This window comes from Eschrichtius robustus, chromosome 8 (assembly GCF_028021215.1).
Source record: "Eschrichtius robustus isolate mEscRob2 chromosome 8, mEscRob2.pri, whole genome shotgun sequence".
NCBI lineage: Eukaryota > Metazoa > Chordata > Mammalia > Artiodactyla > Eschrichtiidae > Eschrichtius > Eschrichtius robustus.
The window spans coordinates 62,238,152-62,259,524 of record NC_090831.1 but is presented as its reverse complement, the minus strand read 5'-3'; the positions used below and the strand labels follow the sequence as shown (position 1 = coordinate 62,259,524).

The 21,373-nt window shown below is 35.0% G+C and overlaps 1 protein-coding gene across 9 annotated transcripts in view; it reads right to left on the bottom strand.

The window, feature by feature from the left end:
• DGKB (diacylglycerol kinase beta) overlaps positions 1-21,373 on the bottom strand; it is an 804,767-nt gene that overhangs the window by 192,219 nt on the left and 591,175 nt on the right. For all 9 annotated transcript variants that reach the window (XM_068550569.1, XM_068550571.1, XM_068550570.1 and 6 more), the window contains one exon: positions 8,899-8,989. In XM_068550569.1, the coding sequence (XP_068406670.1) occupies positions 8,899-8,989 (91 nt within the window). The remainder of the gene's footprint in view (positions 1-8,898; positions 8,990-21,373) is intronic.

Sequence of the window (21,373 nt, the reverse complement as noted above, 5' to 3'; positions counted from 1 at the left end):
GTGACAAGGCCATACTGTATTTTTGTAATTATGATTTATTCATTTGCTTTGAGTTTTCTAAAATGGTACTTATTATAAATATAGCCCAGATACTGCCCTCCCATTTTCAGTTAGATGTCAATATGAGCAGAGATGTCAATATGTAACACTATGCTTTACAAACAAACTTTGTTAGGGATATGCATTTCATCAATTAAAGTATATCTGCAGTGGGATTGTTTTATTTGCTGTATGTTTCATTACAGTAAAAAAAAAAAAAAAAAAAAAAAAAAAAAAAGGTGGATACAATTTCATCATTCTCTTTCTCACCGTAATCATGATTTTTGAAACTGGAAGAGATAATCCTTCACCAAAATTATAAAAACAAAAACCAAACAAAAACCCTCTCTTTTTCTACATTTTCCTCATCATACTGAATCTAATACTGTATCTTGTTCACTAAAATATAAAAACTGTGAAATAAAGCAACACATCTTGAGCCTACTTGGCAGGGCTAGAAACAAATTCTAGAGAAGGTGCCAAGTTTTCATTCAATTTATTTCAACGAGGGTGAAACCAAGGTCTGGATGATGCCTTTTTCCCCCCCTAGAAACAACGGATTTTTTTCCCCTTCTTTTCATGTATTAAATTAAGATGACTTCTTTTTACTAAAGAATTCTGCTCATGTGTATACTCACTTACTGCTATATATTCTAGATAAACAGATATTAATTTCATAATTAAAAGTAATCTTGTGTAAATACCCTGCAGGCCTCAATGAATCAAACACATACTGTGTGTCAGGCCTCCCACTGTCTTCAAGTGGAATGTACTGGCTGGATAATTAGATAGTACATATTTTTTAACCTTATTTGCATGCATATTATATCTTTTGCACACTGACAAGCAGCAGTAACAACAAAAGTCAGATTACCACAGGGAATTCCCACAAAGAAGTCTTCATTCCTTATAATTTGCAGCCTAAATTAAAATAATTTGATCTTTGACAAGGATGAAATGTCAAGCAGAAGGGGGTCCTCTACAAGCCACGGCCTGTGGCTTCTGAAATCTGCCTAATTTATGTCAGTCACTTCTTAATACATATTTAAGTATTACACGAAAAAGACGATAAATATGCAATCTGACACCTTTGGTATTTCCCTGCTGTTAATTTATAAAGGTCTGGCTTCCCCCAAACTGACTAAAATCATTTAAATAACAGAAGAATTGTGAAATAAGCTGGAGTTGGGACCTGGCTTCCATTTTCACTCAATATTGAACACAGCAGGTAGTACACTAAGACAATTATTTGACTAGGCCTTCGAACCCCACTGTGACAAGTTACTTTCAGAATTAGTGAAGGAGTATTCCTTTGTTCATCTGCAAAAAAGCAGAGCATGTTGCAAATAGGCTTTTTTTTTTTTTTTAAACTGAATTAGGGGAATCACATGTGACAACTGAAAAACATCAGTGCATACTATTATTCATGTTTTCACTCTTCAGAGTCTTGGCACGTGTAGTTTTAAGGAAACAGTAAGCAGCTCTGTGAAAAGTGAAAAAAATCCTTAAGAAATTCCAAAGAAGAAGGACCAATGAAGAACACTGAAGTTCCTGTGAAAGGAGGACAGTGTACTTACATAAATACCTACTTATTAATAATTTGTTTCCACTAGTTTTTGACCCCAGGCTACCTTCCTCTGTTTGCTTTAACGTTATGTTCGTTAGTCTGGAAATTTCCAGTGCTGGTTCTGATGAAGACCAGGAGTTGTAGCACACCAGCTGAGTGCATGGAAATAAAAGCTGAGGTGAAGGCTATGAAATATAAACAAGTTATAATACTGTGTCAGATAATATTTTCATCCACTTTGAAGATTTATGATTTTTAAAAAGGTAGCTACAGAGGAAAAGAATATAAAAGCTTAAAAGCTAACAGCCTTGGTTAGTCAATAAATCCTGAATATTTTTATTATGTTGAAGAGAGGTCGTTTACGCATACTACTATGGGAGCTATTTTCAGAGTGCAATGTTGTGAGGCCATTGTCCACTCTTTTCAGTTTTGAAATGGAAGATCTTCTTCTAGAGACAAATTTACCTAAAAGAATATGGTTTAAATTTTTCTTCCAATATATTTTAATCCTAGTTTATAAATATACCCTGCACCACATTATACAGAAGTGTTAAAGACAAACTTTTATATGTGAATTTAGTGTTTTAGATTCAGTTAACGTTATCACTTGACAGAAATATTTAAAACATGTGAAGAACTTTGGAGAGCCATAAAAGTGTGGATAATAAATCTGATGAGATATGATTAATGATAAACTGTAAATATTTTTTCATAGTGAGTCTAATTCTATGCCCAGGTCAGATAAAAATTATTCATAATTTTACTTAACGAAACATAAAAACATTGCTTTGTTCATTGTTTAAAATGGTATGGTGTAAAATGACTTAAATATACCTGCTTTTAGAAGAGTTTCTGCAAATTCATACGTAATTCATAGGATAAAATTATTCATGTTTTGCAGAAAACTACAGCAGCAAACCTACAAATTAAAACGTACATATAAATGGCTTAATGGGATCTCTTCTGCTATTAGAAGGCCGTGGTACTCTCTATATTTTCCCAGTGATTAAGCTCCGTGTTTTCTGAAATGCATTTGAAAAGTATTATCCACAAAACACAGTGTGATATAGGGACTCAGAACATGCCTTTTAGGTGATTTTACTGTTAGCTGGCAGTCCAGTGATGGTGACAAAAGTGCTGATTGCAGATAATCGCAAGATTTTTTTTAGAGTGGAATGGGAGATAACTGGTAAAGGAGAGGAAGATGGAAGCACACCTGGAAAACAGGAATATTTGAAACTGGTACCATGTATGCACACACACAGTTGCTGAACATGTCGATAGCAACAATAACACTGCTGGTTCAAGATATCAAGCATTTGCCGTAAGTATCAGCGGAAAAGCACTTTAATTTTACATGTTTCTCTCTTTCAGGAGATTCTGTGAAAGCCAGAAATTATTGCTGGAATATTAAATTTCTTACCAAAAGTTATCTCATTAAAAATAACTTGTGGTAACTATAGAAGAGAAATTTCACCTTTGGTCACCTTTCATCTGTCTCATTTCTTCCTCGCTCTCCTCAGTAAGAAAAATTATAATGTATTTATCTTAATGAAATGGTAACAGTACCTCAACCCCACATTTCTTGTACTTTCCTGGAACAGGGAGGTATTTTTTTTGCTTTGGACTTAATGAGTCCAATTTTTGTTTACTAGGACCATCTTTGTTGAGGTCCACACCTTTAATGTCTCCCTTCATCATTGTTTCTAGAATTTCATTGCAAAAAAAAAAAAGAAATCACCTGGGAAGCTTTAGAAGAGAGGGAAGATCTTTCGACTGTTCTTATCACACATGCGCGCGCACACACAGAAAGAGGGCAGGGAGATACTTTTGGAAGTGACGAAATGTTGATGGCTTTGATAATGATGATAGTTTTATGGGTATATTCTTTTCTCCAAACTCATTAAGTTGTCTACATTAAATATGTACAGCTTTTTGTAGGTCAACCCTCAATAAAGGGTTTAAAAAAGAAATGTTCATTCACACGTTTCATTTCTACTACTCCAAGATGGTGTCTTGGTAGGGGTAAGGATGGGCTAAGGTTCTCTAAATACATACTGAGAGATCATCCAGGATGATTTTGATATAGGTGGAGCACAGACTAAGCTGTGAAAATCTGCCCTACTGCCTTTAATAACTCTGTGCTTTCCAGGTTACTGGGCAATCAGAATCTTATCTTTAAAATTCTGCTAATTTATTTTGTGTCCCTGACACTCTTCTTGCAATTTGTTAATTCTTGAGCTCATTTAGCTTTTGTAGAAATACTTAATCATTAAGACAAAGGTCAGTATCTGAGGATGGAAATTCCTGACCTTAAAATACACCACCCTCCCAAGTCTTACCGAATACCAAAAGACTCAAACACTTCGGAGAATGGGCCATTTTATTCTCTCATGAACTTTGCCTGGTACATGGAACAAATTAAAAACTCATGAACTTTGTAAGCTTCAATCCCAGATGTTGACCTGAGAGTCTCAGGTACATATCCATGCCCCAGGTAGTTTAATACAAACTTTGCTTTTAATATATTATCTTGTAACTTTAAAGCTTTTCATTTTATCTCCTTTTTTTTTTTTTTTAATTTTATTTATTCATTTATGGCTGTGTTGGGTCTTCGTTTCTGTGCGAGGGCTTTCTCTAGTTGCGGCAAGCGGGGGCCACTCTTCATCGCGGTGCGCGGGTCTCTCACTATCGCGGCCTCTCTTGTTGCGGAGCACAGGCTCCAGACGCGCAGGCTCAGTAGTTGTGGCTCACGGGCCTAGTTGCTCCGTGGCATGTGGGATCTTCCCAGACCAGGGCTCGAACCTGTGTCCCCTGCACTGGCAGGCAGATTCTCAACCACTGCGCCACCAGGGAAGCCCTATCTTTTTATTTCTTTATCTTTTGTTACAAAGTTAAAAGATAACTGAAATTCTTAAAACTAAAAATTTCACCTTTGTTAATCTCTCTATGTATATATTTACATTTCCATTCTCCAGTCGATTTGTTTCCTTAAACATTTTGGCAGCAAGCAACACAATTCTTGTGTTTTTTTTTTTTTTAAATCATGAAAGAAAATGCTCATATGTGTGTCTCTGCAATAGAGATGCAACAGAATCTCTCTAAATCATAGGATTTTGAGGAAGACTAAGTCAGGTAACGGACGTGCATTGCTTAGCACCAAGCATGAGGTATATTTAATAATAGATAAATCTTAGCTATTATTTTCATCAACTATTAGCCCGTGATATTAATATTATTCCAAATATACACCTTTTTCAGAAAAAAGCTTCCTAAATGAAAGAGAGATATGAAGTAAAGGGTCACACAGCAAATGCTTTGTTTGGAAGAAGCTGTCATTAAAACATATATCCATTACTTGAGGTACACTTGTACTGTAGTGGTTTTATTCTCTCATATATTTTCAAACCATGGTTGGTATAATTTTAGGCCAGGAAGCAACAGCAAACAGAATCAAATTTCCAAACTGCTGTTTTTATTATATTTAATTATGAAGTAACCTTGAGGGTAGAAAGGCATATTCTGCTAATATGATAGACTGGATTCATTAAAAAGTGAGTAGAGAAGCAGATTTTACATTACCATCCATCCACACACACACACACACACACACACACACACACACACAAAACAAGCTTTAGAATTAAGATAAATTCATAAAATTATAACAGTATTTCAAGATATGCAACAATAGAATGGGGAGTGCACAGTGCTGTCTCTGATTTATAAATGTCACTCCAGTGGTGCATAGAATAAGGCAGTAAATGCAGAGCTGGGAAGCCAGACTTAGAGGGCATGTAGAAACATGACCCGAAAGAGTTTTTCTCAAGACGTAAAGCTCAGTGGAACAAAATCACCGAATTTTATCACTTGTAATGTTAAAATCAATGTTTTCCATACCTAGTTTTATCACACGTCTTTTGCTATATGACACAAACTTTTCCTTGGACATTTTTCACTTTGTGACATACATAATATTATACTATAGATCGATGTTTGTTTTTTGTAAATTGAGACTTTACTTTTTAGAGCAGTTTAAAGCTCATGGCAAAATTGAGGGGAAGGTACAGAGATTTCCTGTATACCCCGTCCCCACACATACACAGCCTCTCCCATTATCAACAGCCCCACCAGAGTGGTACATTTGTTCCAACTGATGGACCTACATTAACACATCATAATCACCCAAAGTTTATAGTGTCCATTAGGGTTCACTCTTGGTATACATTCTATGGCTTTGAACAACTGTATAACGACCTGTAGCCACCACCATTGCATCACATGGAGTATTTTTATTGCCCTAAAAATCCTCTCTGTGCTTTGCCTATTCCTTCCTCTGTCCCCCCGCTTAATTGGCAACCACTGATCTTTTTACTGCCTTCGTAGTTTTACCTTTTCCAGAATGCCATATGTTCACATCATACAGTATGTAGCCTTTTCACATTGCCTTCTTTCACTTAGGAAAATGTATTTAAGGTTGCTCCATGTCTTTTCACAGCTTGGTAGCTTTTCAGCACTGAATAATATTCCATTGTCTGGATATACCACAATTTATTTTCCCACTCATCTACTAAAGGACCTCTTGTTTGCCTCCAAGTTTTGGCAATTATGAAATAAGTTGTTACTAACATCCATGTGCATGTTTTTGTGCTAACATACGTCTTCAACTCCTTTAGGTATATACCAAGGACTATGATTGCTGGATCATACAGTAAGGGTATGTTTAGCTTTGTAAGAAACTCCCAAACTGTCTTCCAAAGTGGCTGCACCATTCTGCATTCCCACCAGCCGTGAATCAGACTTCCTATTGCTCCACATCCTCACCAGCTTTTAGGGTTTTCAATACCCTAACAGGTGTGTAGTGGTATTTCACTGCTGTTCTAATTTGCATTTCCCTGATGAAATATGATATGGAGTGTCATTTCAGCTGCTTATTTGCCATCTATATAGCTCCTTGGGTGAGGTATCAGTTAAAGTCTTTGGCCCAGTTTTCAAGATGGTTGTTTATTTTCTCATTGTTGAGTTGTAGGAGTTCTTTGTATATTTTGAATATACAAAGTCCTTTATCAGGTATGTCTTTTGCAAATATTTTCTCTTAGTCTGTGGCCTGTTTTCTCATTCTCCTGACATTGTCTTTCAAAGAGCAGACATTTTTAATTTCAGTGAAGTCCGACTTATCAATTATTTCTTTCATGGACTGTGCCTTTGGTGTTGTATCTAAAAAGCATCACTATATCCAAGGCCATCTAGGTTTCCTCCTATGTTATCTTCTAGAAGTTTTAAAGTTTTGCATTTTACATTTAGCTCTGTGATCCATTTTGAGTTCATTTTTGTTAAGGGTGAAGAAATGTGAATAGATTTTTTTTTTTTTTGCCTGTGGATGTCCAGTCATCACAGCACCATTTGTTTAAAAAACCTTCTTTGCTCCGTTGTATTGCCTTTCATCCTTTGTCAAAGAAGAGCAGACTGTATTTATGGGAATCTATTTCTTGGCTCTATATTCTGTTTCTTCGATTTGTCTGTTCTTTCACCAATATCACATTGTTTTGACTACTTTACAGTAAGTCTTGAAGTCAGGTAGTGTCAGTCCTCCAACTTTGTTCTTCTCCTTCAATATTGTGTTCGCTATTCTCAGTCTTTTGACTCTCAGGATAAACTTTAGAATCAGTTTGTTGATATTCACAGAAAAATTTACTGGAAGTTTGGGATTATACTAAATCTTTAGCTGAAGTTGAGAAGAACTAACATCACAACAATGTTGAGTTTACCTATCCATGAACATGAAATACCTCTCTTAGATAATTTTTTTTCAATCTACGTTCAGTGGTAGGCGAAAGTAAGGAGAGGTGCAAGAGGCTTCAGGGTATCCACCCTATATTCAACCAGAAGCCATACCTTAAATTTTTTTTCATTTTTGTCTTTTGCTGCAGATTTTCTTCAAGCATCGGTTTCTGAGGGCAGAAATGCTCAAAATCTACTATATAATGATTTCTTAAATAATGAGCTTTGAAGGTAAAGGGAGATCTTAGATGATTTTTATAAATATATATGTACATATAGCTGTATAAGTATATATATACTTATATATATAAATAACATACACATATTTATCATCACAAATAGCAATCACAGTAAGTGCCTATGGAGCCCAAATCCTTCACCTTTTGTGATTATATCCCTTTTCAGGGTTATGATCTGATTCAGTCATGAAGGGCCTTTTCCGTTCCATGACAATCAATTCTACCCCTAATACTTCAATTTATTTGTCACTCATGACGAGGAAAAAGTCCAAAAAGATTACATTCTGAAATACTACCACTTTTGCTGTTATTATCATTAACAGTAAGTTAGAAAGCTGGGATAATGAAGAACCTAGCCAGACCATTATTATGATTCTCTGTGGTCCATAACTACTTTTGTCTACCAAACTTATTACCCTAATATTTGCCACTAATGACTTAGGTCTCAGTAGACAAGTTATTTATTTCTTTTTAAAAAGAAAAGTGTTAGAGCCAGTATTTCTCAATTCATATCAGCTAGTCATTAGATGTCCTTGTTTCATAATTCTGTTCCTTTGATTTGTCTTTACAACTTAACAAAATATAACTTTTCCCTTTTCTTTAACCCCTAAAAATCTCTCAATAAAACTAACTCATTTTCTATTATAACTTGTCTCCAAAATTTTTAGTCCTACAATGTCTATATTTTTGGTAGACGTTATTTGCTCTAAATCTTTTTAAAGTGTATCTTCTCCTGCTATCTTTGCTCTCTTTCTGGGCTTTTCCACTTCCTACAAATGTAATGGGGAAACGGCAACCTCAGGAACTGAGAAAAAACCTAGTTAATGAATGGGAATGGGAATGGAAAAGTATATTTTTAAAACTTTATTCATAAAAGTAAGTACAATTTTAGTGAACTGTGTTTTAAAGGTTATAAGATATTGAGACCTGAAACTAATAAGTTTTAAAAAATGTATTTTGCAACTTTTTTTCTTTCCCTTCAAGTACTTTCATCTTACATTTTTCTGTCCATACTATGCTCATTGATTTCTAAAGTTGTGTTCCACCTCTCATTCTTTTATGCTGTATTAAACAACTCATATTCAAACTTAACTTTATATTAGTATTTCAGATGTGCCAGATTCTCAATGAGTGACAGAAATGATGTTTTAGAATCTTGGGTAAAGCTATATGAGTCACTAAAATTCTAACTCCTTCCATGGGCTAGCACAACATATTAATAATCAAACTCAAGCCATTTCATAGTATTATAAAGATAATTCATCTTCTTACTTCTATTTCTACAGATTCATGTAGCTTCTTGCAGGTGGCTGAGAAAGTTTCAGATGTGCCAAACTCAAAATACCAAAATTTGTTCTTCATTCTGAAAAAGGAAAGGAAGAAGCAACTTAGGCAATTATCAATAACAGAAGGGATTTTTAAAAATGGGGTAGGCCTGTCTTGTATTATAAGTGATAGAAAAGGTTTGAGGACACGTACCATCCATTATGTAATAGATGGTCACATAATTTTCAGAGTTTAACTGTTAGCATCAAATTATATGATTGTCCCGGAGGGGATTATAGGAATGTATTGATCTGACAGATTCAAGTTTATCTTTGCCTTTTCTATAATATTGGTTGCTCAGATTTTGAAATATGGTTTCAGTGCTTATGATTCTTAGCTTGTTCTTAGACAACTTGATTTTAGAACAGCCACTCTGTAATCATAAAGAGAGAGGAAAAAAAAAGAAAAGTCTAGGCTTTTCATGAGGAAAAGGAGACCAAACTTAAATATGCTCAATTTTTCTAGATGTCTATGCATTCATTAGAAATTATCATTATTGGAAAGTATATTAAAAAGAAAAAATAGTAGTTATCCATAAAGATAAAATTTAGTAATTTTTGGATAACTATTAATTATTCTTTAAAGATACTGTCCTCTTTTATATGAACAATAGTGGGAAATTATGATACAGCATGAAAGAACTAAAGAAGTAATATATTTTATCAACATGCAGTTACAAAGAAAATATAGTTTAAACTCTTTCAGTATTTAATCTGGAAGTAAGACGCTCAAAATTTATTTTCTCCCACAACTCAATGACTGTATCTTTGTTTCTTTGTACCAGATAATTAAATTAATGATCATTTAATGTGATTTTACAAAGGCTGACTAGATTTTTATATTAGCCAGTAGTGGACTTAAAAATTCATTCTCACGAAAAGCTGCAGTTTTTAATTATACATAGTCTAACAAGCTATCACGCCCTCAATTAGAAGAAAATACAGGTAAAATGGGATACATGCTTTCTCACATGAAGGCAAAACAAAAAGAAATTTTTATAATGATATTCAAATATCTCTCTCACAACAAATTATTTTTTCCTTATAAACATGGATATGTACTTTTCACATTAGAATGTAAAACATTTCAACAATTAAAAAAGACACTTGGCAAGGACCTTACTGTTTAATGCAGCCCTCTTACTTGTTACGTAAAATGACATGGAACCTAATACAGTGCTTATTATTAAGCTGTGTTGTATAGAGTTCTCTGATATAAAATTACAAACTATAGAAGTAATCTTATCTATCTAGACATACCCAGTAATATTTAGCCTCATACAAGGTTTTATTTGCTTACAAAATTTTCACTAGCCCTTCTTGCATTAATCACCATATTAAGGCCAATAATCTGAAAACCAAGATAAGTTTTATAGGACTCTAGCACCATGAATCATTATTCTTTTCTGGAGAATATCTCCTTGGATTATGGCCTGATCTAATATATCTGAGTAGACAGAAATAGATGATAGCTAGTTAGATAGAACAGGGCAAACATTTAACAGTAAGATCTGTGGGCCTGAGTTTACATGTAAGTTTATATTAAATTAATGCAAATAATGTACTTTATAGAATAAATGTAGTTTTACAAATTTATACAATGGCTGAAGTTAATGGAAAATTTAGTTTATGGAAAATTAAAAATATTTTCCTATTGATTCATCATTATCATGAAAAATATATCATTCAATAAATTGAGAGGAAAATATTGTTCTGTGTGAAATGGTCTCCAGACAATCAGAATAATACATAGTATATGTTTTATGACTGTTTGAAATTGTCTTTCTACATTCAACAAGTTTTCTAATAATATTTTTCTGTTGGCCTTTTATCCAGACCTTCCTGGATTCATTTATTCATCCAGTCATTCATTCAACAAATGTTTAGTGAGAACATTCACTTCCATATGCTGTGTTTAGTTCTAAAGATACAAATATGAACACGATTATCTTTGTCTCTAAGGAGCTCAGAATGGTTAAGGTTATGGGCATATAAAATCATTGAAAAGTTAATTCTCTAAATTAAATATGAGCAAAATATTGTGAAAAAACACTTCAGTGAATCACCTGCTTTTACCTCGAGCTTTAGAAGAGACGATAGCATTATAATGGATAAGTAGAAGGCAAACAGGAGGAAGGCGAGACAAGTTCTGGTGTTTTTAGGAGTGCAGTGTGACTTAACAGATTGCCTAAGTATGGGCTAACTAGGGTCTTTTTCAGAACGGGTATGCCAAGTTAAGGGGTTTGGACTTGATATTATAGATTTGTAGGATGTCTGAAAGAAGTCTGTTAGCAGTGAAGCGACATAGCCAGCTTTGTTGGATAAATAAAACTCATAGAAATGAATAATTGGGCTGGAATGGCGAAATGTTGGTGCTGTGGACAGAAATGTGGCTGTTGGAATAGTACAAATGAAATAGAATTCAAGGCCTAAACCAAGGGGCAAGGAAAATGGAAAGGAGAGGCTGAATTTAAGAGACATAAATGAGGGAGAATCAATAGGAACTGGTGGTATTAGATTATACTGATTTCTGCCATACCTAGGTTATCTCTAGAGGTATATGTGGGAATATCAAAGCATTACTCCAGCAAAGAAAGGGCTATGAGTTTACATTTTGACAGGTTCTGTGATGTAATGATGTAATGTACACTGTATTACAGTTTGAAAATTATATATATACATACACACACACACACACACACACACACACACACACACACATATGGCTTCCAACTGCATGTAAATGGTTACTCCCTATTTTTTTTTTCCATTCTGTCCATCAAAGTTCTTCATAGCTTAACCAGGATGATGAGGAGCTTGTATCAGCTAACCAAGATATACTCATTTTAGCAAACACATCACAAGAAACAGAAATTCTGAGAATTTACATTCAGTCTTTATTCACCATATTAGTTAGCATTACTGCTCATGTGCAAAAGCTGCTTTAAATTCTCCATTATTACAACCATTTTATGTTTCACTTAGATAAATATATGGAGGTAATAAAAAGCACATAGAATCAGATTCCACATGACAAATCAAAAGCTGTTAAATTTTATTTTTTTTCAACCAAACTGGTCTTTAGGTTGTAGCAATGCAAAAAAGCACATTTAAGCATGTATGCTATTTATTTTTATGGCTCACATTAGAAAATGATCCAAATAATTCAAACTCAGATTTGTCAGAGAAAACATATAGCTGTGGATTTTAAGAACAAGGTAACTGGACATTTAACCCACTATGAAATGTTCACACCAGAGTCAAATTTATTGTGTTCTTATACAGGTTTTGTGATTACAGGTATGATGACAAATGTGCTACAAAAAAAGTTATTCATACTGTTATAATTTTAAGTCATTAATATACTAAACCGTATTTCAATGAATTTAATTGTAAGTCTACAGGCTTCAGTTTAATATGTAAAGTGCTTGGCTACCAGATGGTCAGGTAAAAATAAAATTAGCTCCCATTTACCAGGCGTTTTCTTACTACCAGTAATTCTGCTTCTTTTATATATCCTCAGGAAAATGTGGTCAGAGATATTGCTCAGGTAAAAAAATTATTCTTGTCATAATGAAATTTAGTTAATATTTAGTTCTACAAGTTCTGTTCAAATAGGCATTTTAATTTCTAGCAATATATTTTCCTTGGAACTTTTCTTCCTGGTTTACAAAGGTTTTTTGTTTTTTTTTTTTAAACTTCGTCTGCTAAGTAATATTAATGCAGCAAACATAAAACAAAACAAACAAACAAAACATGAATTGCCAGTGCATTTACCAAAAATAATACCAAAGAACCTAATTAGATATGACGCTCACTCCTAACAAAGATGCAACATAAAAAGGGTGAAATTGCCTCATTTACCTTACTGTAGAAAACTCTAAAGTCATAAACACACAGAAAGTTTTAATGCAATGAAATTACTCTTAAATTAAATGTCAACTTTTTCTCACAGGTGTGCTTCTTTTGTTATTTTCATGTATTTAGTGGTGATATAGCAGCTATTGGAAGACCATTTATATGTGTATAAAACTGAACTCTTCTAATAGACACCTGAATCCCTTTTCAAGCATCCTTAACTGATTCTATCTACACTGTATGAATAACATGCTCATCAGATAATAAAATCCTCTGACCTTTGCTTATTATTTAATTTTTTTATAAATTTATTTATTTATTTATTTTTGGCTGCGTTGGGTTTTCGTTGCTGCGTGCGGGCTTTCTCTAGTTGCGGCGAGAGGGGGCTACTCCTCATCGCGGTGCGCAGGCTTCTCATTGCTGTGGATTCTCTTGTTGCGGAGCATGGGCTCTAGGAGTGTGGGCTTCAGTAGTTGTGGCACATGGGCTCAGTAGTTGTGGCTCACAGACTCTAGAGCGCAGGCTCAGTAGTTGTGGCACATGGGCTTAGTTGTTCTGCGGCATGTGGGATCTTCCCGGGCCAGGGCTCAAACCCATGTGCCCTGCGTTGGCAGGCAGATCCTTAACCACTGAGCCACCAGGGAAGCCCCGACCTTTGCTTTTATTTTATTTTTAAAATTTATTTATTTTTTAAAATTTATTTTATTTTTGGCTGCGTTGGGTCTTCATTGCTGCGAGCAGGCTTTCTCTAGTTGTGGTGAGTGGGTTTCTCATTGCGGGGGTGTCTCTTGTTGCGGAGCACCGGCTCTAGGTGTGTGGGCTTCAGTAGTTGTGGTTCGCAGGCTCTAGAGTGCAGGCTCAGTAGTTGCAGCGCACGGGCTTAGTTGCTCCACGGCATGTGGGATCTTCCCAGACCAGGGATCGAACCCGTGTCCCTTGCATTGGCAGGCGGATTCTTAACCACTGTGCCACCAGGGAAGCCCCAACCTTTGCTTTTAAAATGAAAGCAAAAACATAATGTCCTAAGTAGCTTAGTTAAAATGGACTTTAAATGAATATTTTTTACTCATTAAAGATGTTTCAAAAATCTCATCGTTTACATTAGTTTGCTTTCATTTTTGTCCTGTTATGAAAGCGTTTCAACAGTCATTTCAAAACTGGTTTTAAAATTATTTTCTCATGGAGAACAATGTTTCTAACAATTCAATAACTTTAATACAAAATTTAGTCTTACAATTTGATGGAATACTCTAGAAACACAGCAGGAATTTTGAATTTGGCTAACAATAGTGGTGATGAGAGATGTGTCACTGTTGACTTACAGCAATAGGGTAAGTGTTTAAAATGGTACATTTATGGGCTTCCCTGGTGGCGCAGTGGTTGAGAGTCTGCCTGCTAACGCAGGGGACACGGGTTCGAGCCCTGGTCTTGGGGGATCCCACATGCCGCGGAGCGACCGGGCCCGTGAGCCACAATTACTGAGCCTGCGCGTCTGGAGCCTCTGCTCCGCAACAAGAGAGGCCGCGATGACGAGAGGCCCGCGCACCGTGATGAGGAGTGGCCCCCGCTTGCCGCAACTAGAGAAAGCCCTCGCACAGAAACGAAGACCAAACACAGCCATAAACAAATAAATAAAATTAAAAAATAAAAATAAAAAAAAATAAAATGGTACATTTATATCATAGAACTCAATTCAGTTTTGTTTTTCATTGCCAAGAGACGTTACACCAGACATTGGTTATAGGGTTACTCATTTATTCCTAAATGTAATGAGGTATTAGTCTTAATATGATTATATTTTATAAAAAGAACTACATTTTATTGAAACCCTCAAATCTAGGTTTTTTTAAAATAGCAATTTATACTCTCCCATAGCAAAAGAATAATGTTGATAACATTATTTCATAAGGAAGGAACATGGCTGTAATGACTACAGTGGAGACATTTTATATTCACACCAAAGACAGCAAACATTTTTCATGTTTGCACACAACAGGTAAAGATATGTTTTTTTAAATGACATATAAAAATGCTTGTATCTAATGTTCATTCTTAAGGTATGCTTGTTAAGCCCTCAAGGGACAATGAAACAGGCTACAGAAACTTCAGACAGAATCATAAAATATTCCACCTTAGTATGTAAAAAGAGCTGGATAGTCTTATGGAAAAGTACAAAAGCAGTACTAATGCCATATTGCAGAGTCTAAAGAAGTATACATACATAGTAAGTCCCCAAAGAACAATGATAAATTAATAATTATATGAAATATAAAACTAAACCTATAAAATGTTTAAACAGTGTCCAAGATGTTTAGACCTGAATATCTTTCAATAATAATTAGATCTCTATTATTAAAATAAGTATTTCATAATCATAAAAAGTTATTTAAGAAAACTGTTAGGGAGATTAAATGAAATTTGTGATAGCCATGTTTTCTGTTGTTACTGAGCATGGCACTGTCACAGGTGAACCCAATGAGGTTTAGAAGTCACTCACCCAACATCATATGAGAAGTAGCAAAATGCAACTCAGAAATTCTAGCTTTTTTCCCATACTGTCTCTCATTAAATATAATAATGAATGCAGCATCACATGAAACTTTTCTCTAAGCCATAAGGGAAATGTTATAGGTCAGATAGGTGATCATCATTAAATGGTTCTTTTGTTCATATTTCTACTTCAGAAGTATTTTTAATTCCCCTCTCCTGAAATAAGTCAACTAAGGATGACAATGTAATCTAGCGCTGACAAACAGGACCTGAGAGATTTTCCATTCTGAAACAGAGACATGTACAATGGGAAAGCTAGGTCCATTCTTTCCCCCGTTTTTCAATGCTGTCAAGGAAGGAGATTCTAACTGGAAATGGAGCAGCCATCTTACCACCATGGAAGGGAAGGCAAGGGATATCCAGAGATGCTGACCCAGATTCCTGAAGAGAGTTGAACTTCCTAATCAGTCAATTCTGAAACAGTCCATTTCTGGATCTCTACTCATGTGAGATTTATAAATAGACTCATTATTTGTTTTGTGTATTCTGTTCCTTGCAGCCAAAAGCACACTGACAGCACTGTCCATTATAGTTCGAAGAGAATTTTCACATATATTATTATCAATGAGATATTTGGAAAATCCAAATGAGGTGATATATTTGTTATACAATACTATTTTTCTAGATGTGAAATTTGGTGGTAACTGAAATAAAGGAGTTAAGGTAGAGAATTTCTGTTCAGCATAATTCCCTGTGCTTATCTTGTGACTAGATATGCAAATATCCCTGAATATGCTTTCCTCATCTGACTTGCTATCCCCTGAATTTTTAAAGAATTATTTCCATGTTTATATACTTGAAATAATCTTGGGAAAAAACTCACAAAACATCCCTTTTTGAAGTGTCCCAAATTTGCAACTGATGCTTGTATCAGAGTCACATACTAGTTAGCAGTTGGTAAGTTCATACTTCTCACCTTCCCCTGTTCCATATCCAAAAACTTAGAAATAGAGTCAGTGGGTGATATGTGAATTAATAAAATATACCATGATGTCTGAGATTATGTACAGAAATATTTAAGGTAGAGTATTTCTCACTAATATAAATAGACACATGTAGAACCTAGCCAAAATTGATAGTGAAAATGTAATGAAGGTTTGTATGCATCAATATAAAATAAAGCTCTACTTCTTTTAAATGGATTATTGTATTCATAAATAGAAAACGTCCACAACACAAAAACTCTCTTCCGTATGTATAGAAACAAAAAGAGGAAGGCACCACAAATGCAGGAATTAGCAAGTCTCCACGCCTAACTCTGAACGTCAGGGGAAACTAGACTGTTCTCCTCTCTAGTGGTAAAGAAATCATTTATCCAACGTTCTGAGCACCTACTCTAGACATGGTACTGTGGTAGGCAATGGAATTACATTTGTACATAGGACAGAAGCAGCCTCTGCTCACATTATGCTTAATTTTTAGTCAGGAAAAAATATACGAAATGATTTAATATCAATTGCGATAAGTTCTCAAAAAGGAGGTTTATAGGATGCTGTTAAGAGTGAACACAATAAAAGGGAAGAGCAAAATTTCTTTAAGGAAGGAAATTGGCCAGATTTTTCAAAGAGTCTAGGTAACAGAGTTCCTTAACCCATCCTCCTTCCTTTGCTCTAATTCCACAGTTACCGAGCAATGTGGAGTTAATTTTGCTTTCCATGGATGTTGGTATGATGTCCTGAACTATGGAATTGTGGGTATTCTACTCTCTGGAAAGGAATCACCACCACTTTCCCCCCATTTTAAGTGGTATATATAGATTTTACTATTTGGTAACTTGAGCAAGTGATTAAGAGCCTGATCACTTCTGGGTGCCATGATACAATGATGTTTTTCCATTTACTAAAAATGAGGACGAGACTGGACTATGTTCACACAACTCAACATACTGCTCCCTAGGAGGACAGCTGGAAGGCCTTCACAGGCAGCTGGGACAACTAGCTGGATAATGAATTGAATATGCTGACCTAGACTGTGAAAGAATTGCTTGCGACATCCCCTCTCTTTCTACCATTTACCAATTGACTTTCTTGGTTATATTTGTCTCTCTCTCTCTGTCTCTGTCTCCCTCTTTTTTTTTTGCTCTGTCTTTTTTATTTGCTTTTACTGAATGTACTAAACCAATCAATTATTTAAGCACCAGATATAAGCATATAAAGGTTCTTTAGTGTTAATATATAGCCTGACAGATATTGAAGGAGCACCTACTTAGTTTCAGGGAAGTTAATTAAATGTAATAGTTCAGGTACACTTATAGTAAAAACAGCTCCAGTTTTCTGACCTGACCCATGGAAAACTCTTTACAACTAGAATATGAATTAACTGGTAACTTTCTGCATTTGACTATGAGAAGGAGTCAACATTATTAAACAAGTAACTCTGTCTATCGGCATTTGCTTTGCATGTTAAAATATTAATGACATCTGAAATCACTACACAAAGTGGTTTCAAACACAAGGAATTCAACATGTGAAAAAGGAGATTATACAAATAGTTTTGAAAAACTCATCTACTTTTCATCACTGAAAGGCCAATTAATTCTTTTCTATTACTACCCTCAGTGTCATAGAATAATTTAAAATCAATAATTATGAATCATTAGAACATATTATACCTTGCGACACTTTAAATGTTCCTCCTAACCAAATTTTAGATGTTATGTTTTGTAAAACTTACAAAAATAAAGAAAAAAATTACACCTCTCTAGCTACTTCACACATCATTTTCCTTACCTATATTCTGTGACGACTAACACAGCTTCACAACTTAAAAAAAAAAAAAAAAAACTTCTAATAAAACTTGTTTCTATTCTTTGAAAATTAGTTAAGTGTTTTACCTTTTGTTTTTCTTCACACATCAGCAGTCCTTTTCCAATTTTGTAACAAGAACCACAACTTTGCATTTTGAAAATGCTGTTCACCTTAAAACTTCTCTCACACTAGAATTAAAAAATGGGGCAATCCTCCTTTTCCCAATCTACGGAGGAGTGGTTTTACACACACATTAATTATCTTGTATAAAAACGATAAGGATAAGAATCAGACTACTTGAGTTATATTGAAAATATTGATATTTTTAATCAAACTGAAGTATTATATAGTCTAACATACGAATCAGTAAAGCCATTATTATTTAGATTGCATTTTTTGTCACTGATTTATATCCTGAGGGACCCAGATGACTCCCTGAAATATCATGATCTGTTTTTGTTTCCAGTCAAGATGCTATAATTTATATAAAATATTCAGGCTGACTTGCATATAAACTAATTGACAGATGTAGGCATTATTATTTGGAGATTAATCATTGTGCTGGTACACTCAAGTACATGTTGGGTAATTCTAAGAAACATTTCCTTTCCTTTTCTCTCTAGTATTATTTATTTTTTATTTTAAAAATATGCCTAGCCCATATACTATTTTCTCCTGTTTGAAATTATGCCCAGATAAGCAGATGATAAATGGAGATGAATTATAGTTGAAGATATTTTATAAGAGAAAACCTTTATCAATTTGCATGACCATCAACAAATCAATAAACCAACATTTTTTGCTATATTAATATACTTAGCAACACGTTTCATCGCTTTCCAGAACTTAAATAAAAAGTCATCTGGGGCTTCCCTGGTGGCGCAGTGGTTGAGAATCTGCCTGCCAATTCAGGGGACACGGGTTCGAGCCCTGGTCTGGGAAGATCCCACATGCCACGGAGCAACTGGGCCCGTGAGCCACAATTACTGAGCCTGCGCGTCTGGAGCCTGTGCTCCACAACAAGAGAGGCCGCGATGGAGAGAGGCCCGCGCACCGCGATGAAGAGTGGTCCCCACTTGCCGCAACTAGAGAAAGCCCTCGCACGGAAACGAAGACTCAACACAGTCATAAATAAATAAATAAATAAATAAAAGAACGTGAATTTCTTTAAAAAAAAAAAAAAAAAAAAAAAAAAAGTCATCTGTATTTTTCACTTGAGGAAGAACAAAATGATACTCTTGTTCAAAAAAGTAGTATATAATCTGAACCTAGATACAGTATCGAAGTCATTTCATCCAAAATATTATTGGATATTTACAGTCGCTCATTTAGGTTAGTGACTCAGAGATGTTTCCTATTATGAACAGATTATGGAGACTGCAGAGGATAACTCCTTGTTATTTTTATCTATCAGTACGAAAACAAAATCTCTTGGAGGCTCTTTTTAGTAAGTCATCAAATGTAAAATAATCATAAGATTACTCATACCTACATAATATGTTTCAGTGTTGCTAAATCTTGCCAGAGTTCATTATTATGGATTCATGGAAATACGTATGTGAGCAAGAACACTACTTTTCATTCAGCTATTTCCCCCCAAAATTTAGAACCTCATCATTTGAGACAGATGAAAACAAAGAGCGACTTCCTTAGGAACATAAAAGGGGAGGCCAAAGAAAGGGATGCCTATTATTTTTGCTCATTCATTCATTCAACAAATATTTACTGAATACCTCTTACGTGACAGGCACCATTCTAGTTGCTGGCAATTCACTAGTGATTAAGTTCCTGCTCTTATATTGCTAATAGCTTTTATTTGTTTAAATGTGAGATTAGATTGCCTATTATCACTTAGAATTGATGAACCACTCTCTCTCCATTTCTTCTCATTCTTAGAGCAGAGCGTATATAAAATAGAAATCCAAACAAACACAAAACATTATAAAACATTTATACCAGCCAATTCCTGGACTAGTTTTCAAAACTAAATTATAATTGCGTTTATAATTAATTAAATTATTATTGAATACAGCGGTAGATTGTTTAAATGGACACAAATTCTTCCCAATCCTGTATGCAAGCCATTATGAAATGGGACTATGCCACATCTCCCTTCCAGAGGCAGATCTCTTTCTTCACCGCCCTGCATCTGGACTAGCCTTAGTGACTCTGACCAACAGAACGTAACAGAAGGGATGCTGTGCAAGTTCCACAGCCTAGGCCTCAAGGGCCTTGTAAATGCCACTTTCCCTCTCTTGGAGCACTGTCCTGAGAACTCCTTGTTGTGAAGACATCCAGAGTGGAAAATGACGTGAAGAGGAAGATCTAATATCCTAGTTGAGCCCAGGTCCAGCTCATCCACTAACTTATTGCATATGAAGAGCTGCCTACTTCACCCAAAGAAGTAAGAAAAATAATAAACTGCTGTCATTTTCAGGCGAAAAGTTTTGGTGTGGTGTGCTGTGTAAAAATGGATGAAAGACACACAAATTTATTATGTATCTTGCAACATGCTAACCACAACAACATATACAGAAGTCAGCAAAAGCTTCCATAAATTCTGCCTTATGGACTCTGCCCTACAGTGCAGTGGGAAAGACAGTAATTCCTCAAGCACGTAAATATTGTGAAATTGCTATGGTACCGTGGGAAGGAGGAAAAGTGGAAATATTTCATGAGAGGTTATAATTCCTGGGAGGGGAGCACATTTCTGGCACAGGTGACTGTCAGCACAAAGGCCCTGTGGCAGAAAACATACCTAAAGCCATGTTAAGGAGGCCAAAGAACCTAGAACAGAGAGAATTTTAGCTCAGTGTGAGTAAGTGCTGCTAGATTAGGGCCAAACACTTCATTGCAGAGCATGTTTGTCTTATGATGAATACTGGTAGTAGCAGTGCTTATACTGAATTTGTATTTCTTTATCTATGTGTATTATTTCTTTTTGATGCAACTATTTGCTGCATGAGCATTCAGGAAATGGCAACACAATATGTTCCTAAAAGATCAGCAGAGCAATGCTTGAATTTCATTGTTAAAACTCCTTGCATATCTAAAGCCTCAGAGCTGAAACTAAGTAACCTAAATAAATTTAATGATGGAAATGAATTAGAGAGAAAAGAGCTCTGATAATTGTGGTTGTATTCATCTTTCAATTGAACAATTTAGACTTTTACATAGAAGAAAAGGAATATGATAGGTCAATTAAGTACGGTAATAACCAGGCAAATCAACAAGTCTCTGTTGTACACGTTGACTCTGTACTATGTG